At 41.8% G+C, this 21,277-nt stretch overlaps 1 protein-coding gene across 2 annotated transcripts in view; it reads right to left on the bottom strand.

Moving 5' to 3' along the window:
• The window catches only part of PRKCH (protein kinase C eta), a 232,329-nt gene that overhangs the window by 167,649 nt on the left and 43,403 nt on the right, over positions 1-21,277 (bottom strand). The window contains exon 1 of one of the 2 annotated variants that reach the window (XM_061429068.1): positions 19,364-21,221. The exons of the other annotated variant lie outside the window; for it this stretch is intronic. Within the exon in view, the coding sequence (XP_061285052.1) occupies positions 19,364-19,399 (36 nt within the window). The 5' untranslated portion in view covers positions 19,400-21,221. Of the gene's footprint in view, positions 1-19,363; positions 21,222-21,277 lie in introns of those variants that run through there. 2 annotated transcript variants of the gene reach the window in all.

Here is a 21,277-nt window from a genome sequence, read left to right as displayed (position 1 = left end):
CACTAAAGGTGGACTAAGCTTTAAGCCCTTTTCATATCTGAGATTCTACAATTCCAAGCCAGAAACAGGTTTTGAACTCCATGGAGGAAGTAAAGACAACACAAGAGTCTGTCTCTCAAATGCATGTTTAAGCTTCATGATAATTCTTAATTACCAGTGTTGAGCCCCATCGCCAGCTCAACACACCCAATCACTATAAATTTAAAATTATTTCAATTCAGAGCCCATTACCCCTATGCCCTAGTGTAAAATGTGTATCTCCTGGCAAAACTGGAACTCTTTTGCATTAAAATTAGTTTTCCAAAGTCTCTCTGCTCAAAATGAAAAATCAGGAAAAAAATAATCCAGACTGGATCTCTCTTAGGACTAAAGCATTTTTAATGAGCTAAGGATAGAAATGGTCTCCTGTATAAGCGCTATGTGTGTGTGTCTCAATCTTTGACTCCAATGTCCAAGGAATTGAAAATGTCAATTAGATGATGGATGCCTTAAGGCTCTTCAAAACACTCCACTACAATTCCTCCCTCTTCACCTCCTAGGGCGTTCAATTCTGTGCTGGGAGGGCTACCTGACACCTCCTTTATGAATAAGGATGGCGGCTCTGAAAGGATCTGCCCAGCCAAGGAGATCCAGAGCTGCTGCTACTCCAGATGGACAGAAAAGGCTGGGCCGAGCTCTTCTGAGTCAAATGCCCACACTTGAAACCAGCAGAGGACTCTCAGAACAGCACCCTCCAGAACCAAGAAGGCACTTTCTTTCTCCTCCAATAAGGTATCTGCCCCAGCAAGAACCTCATGCCAGACCAGACCCTAAACTGAGAGAGGAACCACAGTAATTGTGCTCCCTACATCAAAGAACACCTCAAAAGTACACATTCGACATGATCTCCACCCCTCTCTTTTCTGTTTTGTAGACCCCTCTAGAAAGCTAATATATGCTATCCTTGCCAGGATGAGATAGTAAGTGAAGGGGACAGGTGACCTTTGCATGTAGCCAGAGGTGAGAAATGCCATCCATGCCCCCCTTCCTGCTCAGAGGCCTCCACAACCCCAAGGGGTGACCTGGGGTGAGCTGTCAGTCCCACAGTGAGCCTCCTCCTGAGGCCACTCTCCCACAAGAACTGAGAAATATTACGAGATGGAGATTCCAAGTTTTTGCCACAGAAGATCTCAGTTTTTTTTTTAAGAAAAGGACATAAATAAAATCAGAACTATTCTACTTTATAATGGAGGAAGAAAGCCAAGCCAAAGCAAGAAGTCAAAACTACATATTTAGCACACGTAAGCATTCAGAACGTTTTATAGACCTGTGTACTTAATTTCTCACCACTCAGGCTCTTGGTCACCTTTAGATGACTGTGGATCTGAAGGAACATTAGAAAATGCAAGCCCAAGGTCTCTCCCAAGGGTTATACTGTGACACTTTGACTCCCTTTGGTCTTCCAGAGGGAAGGAGAGAGGAATGCTGTAAAGAGGTGACATATGTGCCCTACCTAGATACACAGGTAGCAATTTTCCAGATGGGCTAGGGAAGGAGAGCCAGGAAGTATGTGCAAATGCACGGCGACTATTAGGGTTGCACACGGAGGAATGCAGACTGTAAATGAGATGGGTCAGAAACAAGGCTGGAGAGGAAGAGCTATCGGTGGCTTCCTGGCACCCTGGAAAGCTCACCCTTATTCCAAGGGAACGGGGAGCCACTAAGGGCCATCTGCATGTTTCTGCATGTTTCAGGATTATACAAACATGACAAAGCCCTACTGGTATTGGGTAATACGGGGAGAGAGGCTGGTGGTGGGAATGCATAGTTGAAGGCTATTCCAGTGGTCTTAGCAAAGGATGCAGGTGACCTGAGCTAAGCCAGCAACAGAGGGGCTGCAGGAGTGGAGCAGAAAAGGAAAGATAGGGGAGGGAGCAACAGCTAGACTCTGTAATCAGAGGTGGAGTCAAACGTGAAAGAGAAGTGGGCACAGAGAGAGTCTATGAGGCCAATGACAATCATGGTGCCATTAAATAAGATGGTCTCTAAAGAGATGAGCTGATCTAGAGGAAGGAGAGTTCAATGTATGACCATTACCATGTCGACTGAGCACCTACTGGGCACCCTGGTGGTTGTTCAGAAGCTAAGTCATGTCCAACTTTTGGCCACCCTTAACAGCTTCTTAAAGTTTAGATGGAGAAGTAGGAATACCACACAGATAGAAAATACAACCCAGCACACTCTCAATGGAACAGGTAAGGACAACATCAAAAGCACTACTGAGCTCAAGAAAAGGAGCTATCAGAGACTTCCCAGGTGTTAAGACTTCATCCTCCAGTGCAGGGGTTGTGGGTTTGATCCTTGGTCAGAGAGCTAAGAACCCACATGCCTCACAGTCGAAAAATCAAAACATAAACCAAACAACATTGCAGCAAATTTAATAAAGACTTTAAAAATGGCCCACATCAAAAAAAGAGTCTTTAAAAAAAAAGGAGCAATCAGATGACATGATATTATACAGAGAAAATCCTAGACACCATCAGAAAATTACCAGAGCTCATCAATGAATTTGGTAAAGTGGCAAAATACAAAATCAATATATAGAAGTCTATTTCATTTCTGTACACTAGCAATAAAATATCAGAATGAGAACTTAAGGAAACAATACCATTTACCATCATGTCAAAAAGAATAAAATATCTAGCAATAAACCTACATAAGGAAGCAAAACTATAAGATACTGATGAAAGTAATTGAAGACAAAACAAATGGATGAAAAGAGAGCAGTATTGTTAAAATGACCATATTATCCAAGACAATCTACAGATTCAATGCAATGCCTATCAATGGTATTTTTCACAGAGCTATAACAAAAGCTTTAAAATTTGTATGGAAACATTACAGGCCCCAAATGGCCAAAACAATCTTACAAGAGAATAATAAATCCGGAGGAATCATACTGCTTGACTTCACACTATGCTCTAAAGCTACAGTCATCAAATCAGGATGGTACTGGCACAAAACAAGACACATAGATCAATTAAACAGGATAAAACACCCGGAAGTAAATCCATGCACTTATGGTCAGTAATTAATGACAAAGACAAGAAAGAATACACAATGAAGAAAAGACAGTCTCTTCAAATGATGATGGGAAAACTGGACAGCTACATGTAGTAGAATGAAATTAGAACATTCTCTAACACAATACACACCAAAAAAACCTCAAAACGGATTAAAGACCTAAATGTAAGACCAGATACTCTAAAACGCCTAGAGGAAAACATACACAGAACACTCTCTGACATAAATCATGCAATGTTTTTTTTGGATCCATCTTCCAAAGTAATGGAAATAAAAGCAAAAATAAACAAATGGGACATAATTAAACTTAAAAGATTTTGCATAGCAAAGGAAACCATAAACAAAAAGAATCTACAGAATGGGAGAAAATATTTGCAAATAACACTACCATCAATGCTTAATTTCCAAAATACTCAAACAGCTTAGTATCAAAAAACCAACAACCCAACCAAAAAGAATGTAGAAGACCTAAATAGACATTTCTCCAAAGAAGACATACAGATGGCAACAGGTACATGAAAAGATGTTTAGCATCTTTTGCTAAATAATTAGCATCACTAATCATTGCATGCTCAGTTGCTTCAGTCACGTCCAACTCTTTGCAAATCTGTGGACTGTAGCCCACCAGGCTGCTCTGTCCATGGTATTCTCCAGGCAAGAATACTGGAGTGGGTTGCAATGCCCTCCTCTAGGGGATCATCCCAACACAGGGGTCGAACCTGTGTCTCCTGTGTCTCCTGCACTGCAGACAGATTCTTTACCACTGAGCCACCTGGAGAAATGCAAATCAAAATTATATAATGATGTATCACCTCACACTGGTCAGAATGGTCATCATTAAAAAGTCTATAAATAATAAATGCTGGAGAGGGTGTGGAGAAAAGGGAAACCTCCTACACTCTTGGCAGGATTGTAAATTTGCACAGCTACTATGCAAGTTCCTTGCTTCCCTTGTGGCTCAGCTGGTAAAGAATCCACTTGCAATGTGGGAGACCTGGGTTTGACCCCTGGATTGCGAAGATCCCCTGGAGAAGGAAAAGGCTACCCACTTCAGTATTCTGGCCTGGGGAGTTCTATACAGTCCATGGGGTTATAAAGAGTTGGACACAGCTAAGCAACTTTCACTTTCACTTTTCATGGGTATTCCTTAAAAAAATAAAAACAGAGTTACCATATGGTCCAGCAATCCCATTTCTGGGTATATATCTGGGGAAAACTACAAATTGAAAAGATACATTCACTCCAATGTTCATAGCAGCATCATTAATGATAGCCAAGACATGGAAGCAATGTAAATGTTCATTGACGAATGGATGAAGAAAATGTGGTGTATACATACATAATGGAATATTATTCAGACAAAAAAAGAATGAAAGAATGAAATAACGTCATTTACAGCATTATTTACATGGATAGATCTAGAGATTATACTAAGTCAGACAGAGAAAGACAAATATTATATGATATCACTTAAATGTAGAATCTAAAAAAAAATGATACAAATGAACTTATTTATAAAACAGAAACTGACTCACAAACACAGAAAACAAACTTATGGTTACCAAAGAGGAAAGGTGGGGAGATAAATGAGGAGTTTGGGATTAGTATATGCATGCTACTGCTGCTGCTGCTAAGTTGCTTCAGTTGTGGCTGACTCTGTGCGACCCCAGCGATGGCAGCCCACCAGCCTCCCCCGTCCCTGGGATTCTCCAGGCAAGAACACTGGAGTGGGTTGCCATTTCCTTCTCCAATGCATGAAAGTGAAAAGTGAAAGTAAAGTCGCTCAATCATGTCCGACTCCTAGCGACCACATGGACTGCAGCCCACCAGGCTCCTCCATCCATGGGATTTGCCAGGCAAGAGTACTGGAGTGGGTTGCCATTGCCTTCTCCAATATGCATGCTACTATATATAAAATAGATAAGAAAACAAGGACCTACTGTATAGCACAAGAAACTATATTCAATATCTCTTAATAACCGATAATGGAAAATGATAAATATCCATATATATATATGGATAAATATACATATGTATTTATAATTGAATCACTTTTCTGTATACCTGAAACCAACACAACATTTTATGTCAACTCTAGTTCAATTAAAAAGAGAGTGAGAGAGGCGCAATCACTGGGCTAGGACAGAGCTTCACCTGAGTTGAGGCCTGAAGACAAGCTTCAGTAAGTGGGAAAGGAGATCCTTTTGAGTCAGCAGCACATCATGAGCAGAGATAGAAACAGTATCAGAACATATACTAACCCAGGGTGGATGGGGAAGTGTTCATACAGAGGAATAAGAGAGAAGGTTAGAGGCAAAAACTGTAGAAACAGCTGCCTTTAGAGAATTTTAACCTTATTAGAGAAGAGTTACTAGAAGTTTTGATTATGTAAATTGATGGAGAATAATATGTAAAAGAGGTTATTTTGTCTACTAGACCAATGAATGGGGGAAGAATATGATCCAGAAATATGAAAGGTTTCTTAACGGTGGAGTCAGTAGAAATTAAAATCATACAAAGCAAACACAAGCAGTAGGAAGGCCAAAGGAATATTGAATTAGAGGCCTAGGTGACCTAGATCAAAGGTTAGCAGACTATGGCCTACAGGTCAATTTCAGCCCATTGCTTGTTTTTCTAAATAAAGCTTTATTGAAACACAGTGACCTTCATTTTTGTTTACATATTATTTATGTCTGCTTTTGTGCTTCAAGGGCAGAGACGAGTGGTTATGACTGAGACCTTACGACCCACAGAGCCAAAAATACTTACTGGCTGGCCCTGTACAGAAAAAGCCTCCCAGCCTCTGTTGCCATTAATCAAGCAGGGAACTCAGGGGGAAGGAACACATTTTAGAAGGAAGGAAATGAGTTCAAATTTGGACACAAAGGAACCCAAATAGAAACATCTGGCAAGAAGACAGAACTAAAGACAAACTGTGGAGTGAGGACCAGGCTGGAGTTCTCATCTAGGAATCTTTCTCAAAAGGTGATCACCAAGAGCCTTTAACTTTTTAAAAAAGAGCACAGGAAAGGAAGAAATAAGAAAGCAAATTCATTTTACAAGGCGGAAGAAAGAAAACCAGAGATGCCATCTGAGGATGGGGGGATTTGCCCAAGTGTGGTTTCATGGGAGGAAGCAGCCTCAGAAAAGAAGCCATAAGCTGCAGAGGTGAAGGAAGATAAGGCACTTTTAATGGGATGCCAGGCTTGGGAACCAGAAAGTAACAGTGGGGCTTCTCCCATGGTACCCACTCCTCCTAAGCAGTTCCGTTGGAAAGGCCCTCCTCATACTTACCTAAAGTCAATTTATACCACTGAATCTTCTACCTGAAAGTTTAATTCCCCTCTAAAATTTAACCTGCCAAGATAAGCAGGGTGGGGAAAAGGAGAGTGCACAGCACTGAAGCAAGAAGGAACATGTAGTTCAGTTATATATTTTAATTAAGCAGGAAGGTAAAGCTGGAAATTCAAGCTGTGCCTTGGATGCCAAGTTGAGATTTTAAATTTAAGAAAAATTAGACTAGCAATAGTAAAGGAGAACAGGCTGGGAGACAAGTTAGAGGCCTGGGGGAAGAGGACACAGTTAAGAGTTTGTTCCAGTGGTACAGGTCAGTGACGGAGGAGACAGGAAGGAAATAGTGCAGAAGGAGCTCAGTATGGCTTGGGGGCTAAGGGCTAGGGACGATGAAAAACCAAAAAGGGTTCCAGGATCTGAAACCTTGGAAGACTTATCCTGGAAGAAGTAAGACAGTTTAGAAGGTCACTTGGCTTTGTTGTTAAGTTGCTAAGTTGTGTTGGACTCTTTGCAACCCCATGGACTGCAGCATACAAGGCTTCCCTGTCCTTCACTATCTCCCAGAGTTTGCTCAAACTCATGTCCATTGAATCAGTTGGTTTAGGATGACTAATTTTTAAGTATACTGATTTTTTTGAGAAGACATTGAGGTAGAAATGTTTGACAAAAAGACAGAAGGGGTCTGCAACTTAAAACAAAGGGCAAGACAGAGTGATAGGTGTCATCCATACACTAAGGATAACTGAGCCTCAGGACAGACCCCGCCAAGGACAGAGGGTGAAGTTCATAAAGCAAAGTCAAGAGGCAAAGCTATGTTTAGAGAACAGGAGACAACAAAGCCAGCAAAAGAGAAAAAAGAGAGTACAGAAAGGTACTTCATCTATCTTGGGTACTCTGAGAAATTTCACACATTTTTTTCCATGTATCTTCACAACTGCCTTCTGAGTAAGGGAAAGAATAGGACCATTGTCCCCACTGTACTGCAGAGACACCCAGGGTAAATCACTTTAAATTGGCAGGCTGAACTCGAGATGGATTTTAGGTCCTCAAATGCCATTCCCACCATCCTGTGGATGGAATCCTAATATACTTATGACTTTCAATAAACCCGATTAATATTTGCCCAAGAAGCTTTCCTAAAGTTCACCTGTCCTATTCTCTTATTAAATTAACTTTGCCAACTCTTAGAAACTACACAGCTTCAGCTGAAAGCCCCAACTAGGGCTTCAGCCAGGGGAGAGCCTGAGGGCAGACCAGTCTCTGAACATCATGTAGAGGTAAAACCAGAACTGCTCTCAGATGTAGCTGATTGGTAGGACTCTGGGTGGAATGTTAAGCCAAAGGCTGAGCTGAGGGCACTGTAGAACTTGGGAAAAAAAGGAGAGAGGCCTGAAACAGGATGACCACCACCCACCTCTCACTTCAGATCCACCAGAGGTACTTCAACTAGGACTCTGGAGATTTTTTGCTAAAATGAAAAACCCACCCCACATTCTTTTTTGTCATGTCACTTGACTCTAATCTAAACACATCCCTGGGCCCTAGAATCTGCCTTCTCCTAAAGCAGCAAACAAGGCCCCACCAGCCCTTGCCTTTTCATGAGGAGACATTTTCTAAGACTCATCCTATCTCTTTCGCCTAACCACAATTTCAAGTTCTTCATTAATCAGTTCAAGGGTCTTCTGAGGGCCGTGAACTACGCTTATGCTGCTATAATGTCAGTTACAGGACACTAAGCATTTACCAAAACCCACAAAACTTTACAGCACAGTGAACTTGAATGGATGCAATTAATGAAATAAAAAGCATTTGGGGATCAAGTGATCCCTAGATGGAACACAAACTGCAATGTAAGAATCAAGGATACTCAAAACTATGAAATAACCTCACTGAGGGAGGGAGGGAAAAGGCACTGACCTAGTGACTTTGGAAATGAGTGAGGACTCTAAGACTAAAGCAAAAGGAACTTCACATAAGCACAGAACCCTAGCTGGAAAAGTTGAGGGTTGGAGGTGGGGTGGTACCAGTTAATCATTCTAAAGCCACATGTGAGTAAATGGATGATGGGTGGTGGGAAGAAGTTCTCACCGTTAGAATTTGTAGACAAGAGACAAGTAAGGGAGAAAGGCTAGAACGATCCGTGTAGCATACTGAAGTTGAAGGCATCAGTGCGAACTCATATTTGGCTTACCACAGATACATATACATAGACAGAGAGAGATAAATGCTTACAGATATGTGGATATGTAAAGTGAAACTGTTAGTCACTCAGTTGTGTCCGACTCTTTGTGACCCTATGGACTGTGTAGCCCACCAGGCTCCTCGGTCCATAGGATTCTTTAGGCAAGAATACTGAAGTGGGTAGCCATTCACTTCTCCAGGGGATCTTCTCAGACCAGGGATCAAACCCGGGTCTCCTGTATTGCAGGCAGATTCTTTACCATCTGAGCCACCAGGGAAACCTCTGTATATTTAAGGCTTGGTATAAATACATCTCTCCTTGTTCTGTCAGCTGAGAGGACCTAAATGCAATGACACTCCATTAGCAACAAGAATACCCAGTGCCCAGAATGTGGTTTCTAATACCATTCTCCAAAAAAAAAGGAACCAGCGCTCCTGGGGAAATGGTTGATTCTATGGCTGGAGCAATAAATATACAAAATAAGCCTGGACCATTTGTAGTGCTCAAAACATAAAACAAACCCACAATGATGGGGTTATGTCACCAAGAGACACAGGAGCCTACTCAAAGAGCTCCCAAAGACTGAAGCTGGACAGTTTGTATGACCAAATAATGGAGTGTTGGATTGTAAGCTAAAGTACAAAATAAATATCCACAAGTTCAACTGACCTAAACAAAATGTTGAACAAACAAACAAACAGGGGAGGGGCAAATCTCACAAGCAGAACACCGTACATACTTCTTCCTGCCCCTCAGCCCAGGAAATGGAACCTAACTCTCCAACCGTACATGTGGGCTGTACATAGTGACTCCCTTCCAAAAAGTACAGGAAGGAAGCGGGGGGGGGGCGGTAAGTGCAACCCCATGGGAAAACCTGACAAACACGAGCTCATCCATGCAATCAAGGTTCCCATCAGCATTAATAATGCATTTGCTAGTATGTGTGCGTAGAATGCATGCTGATGTAATTAATGTGATGTAATAACAGACTGTAAAGCAGAGACATTACTCTGCCAACAAAGGTCTGTATAGTCAAGGCTATGGTCTTCCCAGTGGTCATGTACGATTGTGAGAGCTGTACCATAAAGAAGGCAGAACGCCAAACAATTGATGCCTTCGAACTTTGAGCTGGAGAAGTCTCCTGAGAGTCCCTTGGACAGCAAGGAGATCAAACCAGTCAATCTTAAGGGAGATCAACCCTGAATATTCACTGGAAGGACTGATGCTGAAGCTCCAGCATTTTGGTCATCTGATGCACACAGACAACTCATTGGAAAAGTTTCCGATGCTGGGAAAGATCAAGGGCAGAAGGAGAAGAGGGTGTCAGAGGATGAGATGGCTGGATGGCAATGAACATGAACTTGCGCAAACTCCAGGAGATGGTGAGGGACAGGGAGGCCTGGCTTGCTGCAGTCCACGGGGTCACAAGGAGTCAGGCACAACTGGGCAACTGAACAACCACCACAGACTGTTCGTTATCTCTGGTCTTCCTCCCCACAGCCCATCACCTCCGTCTACATCAGACAAACCCAAACTGAAGGATATTCCACAAAACACCTAACTAGTACTCCTCAAGTTTTTAGTTCATCAAAAACAAGACAAATCTAAGAAACTGGAACTGTCTTGAGGAGCCTAAGGAGATGTGACAACTAAATATAATATAGCATCCTGAATGGGATCCCAACACAGAAAAAGGACACTAGGTAGAAACTAAAGACATCTGAACAAACTATGGACTTTAGTTAGCAGTAATGTATCATTATTGGCTCATTATCTGTGATAAAAATATGATGCTGATGTAGGATATTAAAAGAGGAAACTGGGTATGAGCTGTGTGGGAACTCTATTTTCATAACTTTCCTGGAAATCTGGAACCATTCTAAAATAAAGTGTCTATTTAAGAAAAATAGCTTTTAAATAAAAAGTGCTTCCATAGAGCCCTGATTCCAGGTAACCTCTAGAGAAATCTGAATTAGGAACAATACTACAGGTGAGAAATGTGGACCCTGCAATATACAGATAAAAAGCCAGCCAGAGGCAGCAGAGCAAAAGGACCTGACTTTTTTAGGTTGTGAAGGTAGCTTTGCCCTATCAACGTTAAGTGAGTCTTGTTTCCAAATTTCCCCATCTTGCGAGGGGTGCACCCACCCCAGGCTGAGCCCATTTTTTCATACTGCAGCCTTTGGTGTTTGTCCATCCTCCTGGAGAAGGCCCCCACTGAGAACCCAAGACTGATCTTTTAAGAAGCACTCCCATTCATTCCTTTTCTCTAGATTGTTTTCAGACGAGCTGTTGGTGAAGGGTCTTCCCTTAAGCCAGAAGTGGAAGGAGAGAGAGTGAGAGAAAGAGACAAGGAGAAAGACAGGTGGAGAGAGACAAAGAGAAAGACAGAAAGAGATAAAGACAGGGAGATATAGAAAAAGAAAGAGAGAGAGACCAAGGGGCCAGGAAAGAAGGGAAATGAACCGCTCACTGCCTCCAACCAACATCTAACAACGAGGTTTTATTTTTTTGGCACTAACACTGTGTAACGCAAATGATGTCATGCCCATTACACTATCTGATTTCACAAAGAGCTGCAGAAAATCTGAACAGGAACTCCTCATCCAAAAAAAAAAAAAGATAACAACTTGGGAACAAGTTTTCAAGACACCTCAGTTTTTCATTTTTCTCCCCAGTGCTAAAGGAGTAAGGGCTGCAAGAACTTCTCTAGGCCCCTTGAGCCATAGTCTCCTGATGTACTTAGTACAAATACAGGCCCCAAGCCCAGTAAACCAGCCTCCCATGTAACAAACCCCTCGGGTGACTGACTGATGCACACTAAAGCTTGGCAACCCCTTAAGTAGTTCTTCCTCCCCTCTTCTCACCACTACCTCCCTTCCCTCTGCTTATCCTACAATCTAAGAAACTGTGAAGTTTGCTTTTATATAGTAAGTGAAGTCGCTCAGTCGTGTCCAACTCTTTGTGACCCCATGGACTGTAACCTGCCAGGCTCCTCCATCCATGAGATTTTCCAGGTAAGAATACTGGAGCGGGTTGCCATTTCCTTCTCCATTTATATAGTAAGGTTCTCAAAAAATATAAATTTCTGTTTGCATGTTATATCATATTATCTATGCACCAGTTGTTTGAAAACAGCTCTATTTTTTTTTTTTACTGAGAACTTTCTCACCCTATTATGCCTCCTATCCAATTTTTAAACTTTCAATCCACTTTGTTTTGTTGTTTAGTTGCTAAGCCGTTCCGACTCTTCTGTAACCCCATAAACTATAGCCCATCATGCTCCTCTGTCCATGGGATTTTCCAGGCAAGAATACTGGAGTGGGTGGACATGTTAGTTGCCACTAAAATTTTGACTTTTCCAGAGAAACAGTTCCTATAGCTAATACATTAGACAGCGCTGTCAGCTGCACAACCTGTGTAAACCCCAAAATCACTGCACTGTACACTTTAAAAGAATAACTTTTATGATTTGCAAATTATACTTCAATTATAAAGAGCATATATTTACAACTGAATAAACAAAAAAGTAACAGTTTAAGTGGATGTATATGAATAAGCTATTGTTTGTGGTTATCCCTGCCAAGAATTCCACCCTTAACTCCAACAATTTAGAGTCAATAGTTAATCTCAAATATGACAAGTATTAGACATATGTTTTACCAAGAGTACTGTGTTATGAAAATTACACATCAAATAAATTCTGTTAAACACACCTATTCATTCGTTTGTTCTTGCTGTTGTTTAGCTGCTCAGTCATGTCCGACTCTTTGTGACTCCACGGGCTACAGCCCGCCAGGCTCCTCTGTCCATGGGATTTCCCAGGCAAGAGTACTGGAGTGGGTTGCCATTCCCTTCTCCAGAGGATCTTCCCAACCCAGGGATCGAATCTGTATCTCCTTCTTGGCAGGTGGATTCTTTACCACTGAGCCACCTGGGATATTTACACTAATTACATATTTTTACAGTAAAGTAGCAAAATATATGTCTGATATACTTAATATCTGCATCCCCTACTAATAGAGTAATTATTTTAAAAATTCAAAACTACAGATTGGTTGGCTAATGGTCTATCCTGAGGTCTAGACACCTGATTTCTTCATTTCATTCTGTAATTTCAGTTAATATAAAGTAACTGCTAGGTTAATGTACCATTCTTGAGTAAAGATTATGACTTTGAACAATATTCACCATCCTTTCCCAATACTACTGATTTTATAGAGCCTAATGACATAGCTTTAGGAACTGTAACCACTTGCTAAATAAATATTATTTCTAGATTTCGAATTTAAAAGTCATCAATCTTCACTGCAGTGGACAGGAAAAGGTCTTTGTTTTCCAAATACCCCCAATGACTTTTGGAAATATTTACTGATACAAACTGTTTACAATTGTAACGTGAAAAAAAAACCAAAACATAGTATTTTATAGTTGATTTGAAAGCCAAATGCCCAAGAAAAGAACAATGTTGGCAATCATATTTATCAATATGTACTACATTCCACAAAATACAGTTTACAGGAAGTTATATAGTAAAAATGCAAAATATAAACAGGTAAAAAGAATAGAATGGAGAAAATGAAATAGACAGTCAAGGCTGGAGTCAAGTTTAAATGTAAATAGTTTAATTTTTATTGAAGTTGAGCCAAAAATTTCAATCCAAATTTCTGAAGCAAAGCAGAATGAGAACCAAGATCACAACCATGAATCACATTAACCATAATAAACCACACCAGTTTCTGAAAAGGAGCAGAACTTGCAAGGCTCTTAGGGCTAAGGAAATGTCTCGAATGCAGTGGCTCTCCATTGTGGTCCCCAGACTGCACCAGCTGTTGGTCGTGTCTGACTCTTGGGACCCTTAGACTGTAGTCTGCCAGGCTTCTCTGTCCATGTGATTTTCCAGGCAAGAACACTATAGTGGGTTGCCATTTCTTTCTCCAGGAGATCTTCCCAACCCAGGAATCAAACTCGCATCTCCTGCATTAGCAGGCAGATTCTTTACCACTGAGAGCCATCAGGGAAGCCCAGGCCACATCAGTACCACCTGGGAATTTCTCAGAACTGCACACAGTTAAGCACCCCACTCCCCTTAACCTGTCAATCAGAAATTCTGGGGATAGGCCCAGCAATCTGTACTTTAAGAAGCCCTCCAGGTAATACTGACACAGGCTAAAGTTTAAGAACCACTGTTTCAGTGCATCGTCATATATGATCCGCTGAAAGTGGTTACAGACTTGCTCAGAAATATCTCAATGACTCTACAGTACATTTTGCACAGCAAATTCTAAGAAGCAGCTTTCTTCTAAAGCTGATTTACAAAACTCAAACCGCATGGCCAAGTACACAGCTAGGATGTCAAAAGGAAGCATGGGCCCAAGTATGTTTCCAGGGTCTGGCACATATTAGATAGGCTTCCATCCATTTTCTGAATAAATAAATAATGAATAAATGCATACATATTATTAAATACCCTTCAAAAAATTCCCCATAAGCACCAATTACTATCAATTGTGCTTTGGATGCCTATATCAAACATACAATTTCAAAGATGGCAAAAAGATCTTATGAATTTATTTGCAGGAGAGAAATCACCATTTATAAGGAAATATCTTTCTATTAATATTTAAAATTTTTTTACACATTTCGAGAATGTTCAAACCTCCACAGCACGCTCCCCTTGTTAGCTCCAGTCAGGAGGTAATGGGTATCTAGTTTTATAGATGGAAGATCTCTACAGGAGGGTGACAGGAGCTGCCAACGGGCACATCAGCATGAAGTCCTCTGACCTCTGGCCCAACTGTTCCTCCTTTGTTGCTTCATAAACATCCATGTGTCTGCTGAGCAGAGACTCCATAAAGTCAGCTCTGCCTTTAAAGATTTTCCTGACAAATCAGTCAGGCTGAGGGCCATCAGCAGGAAGTCTTCTTCCTGGTCGGGACACACACCAGGCTCAAAGGCAAGATCATCTTGGAGGCACAGTTTCCTTTTTTTTTTTTTCCCCATAACAAGAGGCAAAAGGTGACATCTGTCAGGAACCTCCAGCAGATGCTGGAACTTGAATGGGTTGGCATGCCCATGCCGGGGTGAGCCTGGATTAAAACCTTGCCCTTCAGCCAGGTTGGGTCACAGGCCCATTATGACTCTCTCCCTAGAAAATCCCAACTGTGCATCCTATTCCCGAGCTTGGGTTTAGAGCCTCTCTATCTGAGTAACACATTATTTGCAGTTATAACAAGAAAGTCACAAGCAGGACAAATCTGCTCTGAGCCTTCTCATTCCCTGTACAGTGATTCCAGGTCACAAAACTCCCAACAGGAGTCAGAGTTAGCGCCCATTCATCCAGTGAGTCATCCAGCAAGCACTGATTGAGCACCTACTGTATGCTAGGCACCAGGATGGGTGGCAAAAATAGGGAAATCACAGGAAGAGAACAGCACAAAGGGCAGCCTGGCCACGCGGTGCCTGTTGCATGCACCCTCACCCACCGTGACCTCACCTGCTATGACCTTGATGGCAGTTACATCAGGGCTGACCTCTGACACACAAACGCACACACACACACACACTTGTAATGCAGGAATTGCACCATCTTGGATTCATTTTCCTGGTGCATGTCCTCCAAGGAAACTGAGTCAGATGTGGACGTTTAGACTGGGGCAGAGGCAGACACGTCACTTTGAGAACCATTAGCTGACTCGATCCCCTCCCTGTGGATGTAAGGTAAGCCTTCTTCAACTTCTCATCTCCTTTCTCCACTGTTCTTTGTCATATATATTTTGTCATATTTTCTGCTTTCTTGTAGCCCTAGGTCCCCAATCTGCCAAAGTAGGAGAAAATCATGCTTACAGGCCTTGGGTCACCAGTTCCATAAGCAGAGAAAGAATAGACCAGTGGAGGATGTAGGCAACTGGATATAGTCAGGAAAACAGAATTCCCTACTCAAAATATTTAACTCAGGAATTTTACTTTTAGTCCATCTTACCACTGCTACCTTAGAGAAGGGAAGTGAGATCATACCAAAACGACTACCTCCTTAGACAGAGAGGTACTTTCAGTGGATTTGAGGCCAAAGTTCCACGGTCCTCTGTTTATCACCATTACACTAAGAGCCCAAGAGTCCTGGATGCCTCAACTACTACTACTACTACTACTAAGTCGCTTCAGTCGTGTCCGACCCTGTGCGACCCCACAGACGGCAGCCCACCAGGCTCCCCGGTCCCTGGGATTCTCCAGGCAAGAACACTGGAGTGGGTTGCCATTTCCTTCTCCAATGCGTGAAAGTGGAAAGTGAAAGTGAAGTCACTCAGTCGTGTCCAACTCTTAGTGACCCCATGGACTGCAGCCTACCAGGCTCCTTCATCCATGGGATTTTCTGGGCAACAGTACTGGAGTGGGGTGCCATTGCCTTCTCTGTGGATGCCTCAAAGTCTTTGGCAATTGGGGCAAGTATAAATATTTGCATAAACATGGACTAGAGAGTGGTTGAAGGATCAATGGATGTATAAGAAGGGTCCACATTAGTTATAGTCTGGGTATAAGCTTCCTTGCCTAATTCATATCATATCCCCAAAGCAATTAGCAGTAAAGTTGATATGACTAATACTCATGTCCTCATATCCAGGAAATCCATGAATTCTGAGGCGACAGTCTCCAAAATGCCAGAGGCCAAGCTGGATTCACGTAAAGTAGTTGCCAGCCAGTCTGCAACTTCCGCTAACTTTTTCAAGGACTCCGGGTGAACAAGTGAATTACAAATTATTTTCCTCCTAAATTGGAATTGAGTTCCTCTCGTTTTGCTTACTACTTATTATCTTTGCTCAAGGAAATAAAGATTAAAAAAAGGATACATGGCCACGAAAAGAGTTTTTCCAAAGTAATCACTGGTCTAGTAGTTTTGCATAAAATATCTTCAGAGTTTTATGAGTCTTTCCTTATTGTAAAAAAGGCCAAACTTTTAGCAATATGCTAATTCTTTGCATCTCAGTAAATGGGAACAACAGAAACGAAGTAACCTAAAACTCAGTAAATGCAAATAACAGAAACTAATAATCTAGAATTTCCAAAGGTGTGCAAGGTGTACCTTCTACACATTATGGAAGGACCAGGACATTCTGCAAAGAATTCTGCCATCACTGTCTCACCTCCTGACAGTTTGGGAGGCAACATATCATCATCATTCCCTTCTACTGTTTGGGAAATTGAGGTGAAAGGTCAGGCAGAAACTGTCAAACAAGGCTTCATAACTCCCAAGGTTCAGTCCCTCTACTTAACCCTGATCTTCTTTCCCTTCGTTTTCTGTCATTAACACCCCTACCTTTACTGTCCCTGCCTGAAATGGCCTTTCTTCTGAACTCCTGTAGATCTGCTGTCCAAACAATGTGTCTGTCCATTAGTCATGTCAAGCCTTGCAATTTACATCTTGCATAATTACCTAACTTTTCCTGGGTTTATGTCTTGTTTCTTCAACTAAATTCAAAGCTATTAGGAGTCAAGGTGCAAGTCTTATGCATCTTTTTGTCATCATACCACCCAGCACATGGTAGGAGACGAAAAACTACATGTGATTTGCTTCTATTTTTTCTCATCTTAGAAGTTATAACTACAGTTTAAAAATCAAATGCAGATATATATAAAGTTGGAAATGAAACTTTAGGTGGAATTCAAGTGTATACAATTTAGCATCAATCTATTGCTTTCCTTAGCATGAGAAAATACTTAAATTTATCTTAGCACTTTCAGATCTTTTTGTTAATTACCCATCCTTTTATTCAGTGAAATATATGGGTTATGTACTTCTTTCTACCCTCTCTGCAGAAAGTAGCAAACTAAAAATTGACTTTTAAATAGATGACCCAGAACCATCACACTAAACTCAATAGCAAAATGTGAAATATCTCTGAAAAGTATAAAGTAGTATCATAAATTATATTCATTGTCTAAGCTTTCTTATTTTCCTCCTTAAAGAGATGCAAACCCAGACTTTCCCCCACACTTTAAATAAAGGCATTCCAACAGGTGTCTTCAGAGACACGGAGGGGAGATGCCCCTGCATCCAGGCAGATCGCCCAAAACATCTAGACACACACCTATCTATCATGTTCTTAAACATCCAAATACAGTTTTATTCTACATATTGACCTGTGATTCAGAGTAAATCGTACAAGTTTGTCCAAGTGGAATCAAAGTCCCTTTTCTACAGTTTTCCTTATGGGTTGCCCTCCAGTCTACTGGTTGTCTCTGCCAGGCCACTTCTGCCACCCACTCCTGTGACCACACCCTGGAACTGCTCTGTCCTGGGATTGACACCACTCCCCAGCCTTTTCCCACTGCCTCCATTCTTTGAGCACACAGAGCACTTCAAGGCCATGAACTGTTCCCTTTCAACCTGCGAGGGCACCTCCTGGCCACATTTCCTTCCCAATTCTTGCCAGCACCCCTGTGTCCTCACATCTTCCTTTTCTGCTACATCTGATGACAAAACCCCACCCTGGACCACCCTCCTCATCTGCTTCCTCTCCTCCTGCACACTGGCTAAGGAGTCACATACATGTCGGGGCCACTAAACGTTCAGAATTTCTAATCTCAAGCCCCAACACCTCTTCACCTTTCTTTCACCCTTCTTTGTTAGCTCGTCTCTCATTTTCTCCAGTGACTGGATAATTCCAAATAATCTCCAATCTCTTCAAATGCTCAAATCCATTCTACCTTGACTGCTACTTCATCAAACACTTAGAGTGGCCAGGAGTTGGGTATCTCAATGACAAACCTCTCAAAAGGCTCCCTGCCCCCAACCACCAGCTTCAGATGCCACCTTCAGAGCTCCTCCTCTCAAGTCTTTCCTAGGAATGTATTCTTCCACTTCTGATATTCCCTAGGACTGTTCTCTATCCACTGCCTTCTTCATTCTCTGTTCTCCTTGAGCATCAAAATATTCACACTGGTTCTAACTACCACCTCTATTTGGGTGATTCCTAGGTTCCTGTCTCCAGCCACCCATCTTCCCAGAGCTTCAGAATCACATTCAATTGGCTGGTAGACACTTCAAAATGAACACACCACCTTGGCTCCCACACCAATTCTTTCTCCTACATTCCCTAGATCCATTAACACCACTAGAATTTTAGAGGTCATCCTGGTCTCTTCCATCTCATCCATTCCCCATAGCCCATTGATCAAAATCACATAAGCTTCCCATCATGGGAATTTCTCATATCTATCTTCTTTCCAGCCCTAATTTCCATTGCTTTCCTACATGGCTGATCCTCCACTGTGACAGCTTCCTGTCATTTAGCCTCAAACCTATGATCCACCAAGCTGCCGTGGCAACCCCCCATAAGGCAAATCTGACTATTTACACTTTGAGTTAAATTCTTCAGTGACGAGTTTCCCTGGTAGCTCAGAGGTAAAGAATCCGTCTGCCAATGCAAGAGACACAGGTTCGATCCCTAGTCCCGGAAGATCCCACATGCTGCAGAGCAACTAAGCCTGTGTGCCACAACTATGGAGTCTGTGCTCTAGAGCCAAGGAGCTGCAACTACTGAAGCCATTCACCCTAGAGCCCAGGCTGCTGCAAATAGAGAGCAGCCCAGGCTCACCGCATCTAGAGAAAATTTCATGTAGGAACAAAGACCCAGCACAGTCAAAACTAAATGTTTTAAAAAAGCATTTCTTCAGTGGCTCCCCATCTACTAGAGCATATATCTGAGCTTCACATAGTATATCTGACTCTTCATGGTCTGGCCTCCAACTACACCACTCCCCTTATAGCCCTTGATCCCCACCCCATGCTTCATATTCAATTAATGTCAAAAGGCTTGCACTTACCAGCATACACAGGATGTTTAATGCATTAACACTCATGCTATTCTCTCAGCCTACAAACAATGGCCGCCTTCTCTCCAACCCATTCATCATGTGACTAAGTCCTACTCATCATTCAAGACTCAGTTCAGGTGACTTCTCCACAACGACGCACATGAGGTAAAGAGCTGTTTTCTGTGATCTCCCAGCTCCTTGTCAGCACTCATCATCTGGTGCTGACATTGCCTGTGCTCACGTCCACATTCCCTTCTACATGATACGCGTCTCTAAGGCTGGGACGCATCTTCTACCTCTGGGAATTAGCTCAGTACTGGTGCAAAAGGGTCATCAATACACGCTGTGGCTTCAACAGGACACATGTCTTCAGCCATGCTGGCCCGAGCAGCCCAGGAAAAGGGAACTTCGTTTCCTTCTGTGGTGATCGCTATACAGTGTTCATGGGAGGAACATTTGATTATTCCACCTCCTCTGTGTCAGAGTCACATGAATCCTGACTTTTGCAAGGCTGTGATAATGTCTGTGATCACTCAAGACTGAGTAGTCTGTCCTCAAAAACTCTCTAGAAGTTAAGCTGGTTTCTTTCTCTTAGGCTAGGCTAAATGGAAATCAGTGAACAACATTCCTCAAAACAGCAAAATGTTCAAATAATCGAGGGTTTTTGAACAAATGAACATCCTTTGAATTTCTCAGCTTTCTCATTTCCCTTGGCCTCTTTGTCTTCTTTTAAATAATACAGTGATTTGTCTTAAAAGGAACTGATCCTTTGAGCACATTCAATTTTATTTTCTGATTAATTCCCTGACACTAGTACAGATTCTGAGACTGTATAATTTCACCAGGAACCCTTTCTCCTTAAAGTTTTATATCACTAAGTGAATACATGCAGTAAAACTCAAAAAAAAAAAAAAAAGATCAACATAATCATAAAAGTGATCAAGAAATATGGCATGTTTCTTCATTTTCAAAGGTCTTTCTGAAAATGAGTCAACTTGATTTAGTTTTGTATTCCACACACGAAAATGTCCTTCTCTTGTCCATGAGGTAAGCATTATTATTCCCATTTTGCAGGATGTAAAAATCAAGGCTCAAAAATTTAAATACCTTGTACAAGCAGTGACCATGGGTTTCCATCCCTATCTACCTGCTCCAAAGCCCACATTCACAACATAAGGTTCAGCTGCCTCTTTTCAAAAGAGGCCATAAAGGGTATAAAATGAGCCCCATTGCGATGAAAGGAGACAGAGTTGAGAGTTTTAGAAAAGAGTCCACAAATAATTAACTCCCTGAAATTCTAATGTTTCACTGAGAAGTAAAAGTTCATTGGTAAAATAAACTTGTAATGTGGGTCAGGAACCCACTTGGCCTACACTATACCCACTGCGATTATTATCTAGGCCAAACAACCTTCGCTGTCCACTCTCTTACAAGCTTTCCACACATTACTCCGAATTACAGGCCCTCTATTCTCTGCCTCAATAATGAAGCACCCTAATAAGACAAAGATACAGGAAGGTCAAAGCAGAATTCAGTGTCCTTCACCCTCAAGCTCACATCCCTCCTCTTTAAAAGGGTTAAACTGAAGAATGTCTCCAGGCACTGTTTTAAACAGAGTGGGGAAAGAAGCTTCTACTATGAAATCATAGCCTCCATAATTCAAAGAAGGTCCCAACTACCGTAGCCTCTGAATTGGACTTCAGAAGCCATTCAAATGGGAGTCACCTATGGCCTCCTGGGGTCTCTATTTTTCCTGTCATGACCTCTTATTTTTATTTAATTTTTTTTTAATTGGAGTATAACCACTTTGCAATGTTTATTAATTTCTGCTATACAACAATAGCAGAAATATAGATCAGTTATATGTATACATATATCTCCTCCCTCTTGGACCCTCCCTCACACCCCCACCCCCTCCCTCCA

This window comes from Bos javanicus, chromosome 10 (genome assembly GCF_032452875.1).
Source record: "Bos javanicus breed banteng chromosome 10, ARS-OSU_banteng_1.0, whole genome shotgun sequence".
NCBI classification, from domain to species: Eukaryota; Metazoa; Chordata; class Mammalia; order Artiodactyla; family Bovidae; genus Bos; species Bos javanicus.
The sequence above is the reverse complement of the archived record's forward strand: the minus strand, read 5'-3'. Positions and strand labels throughout refer to the sequence as shown.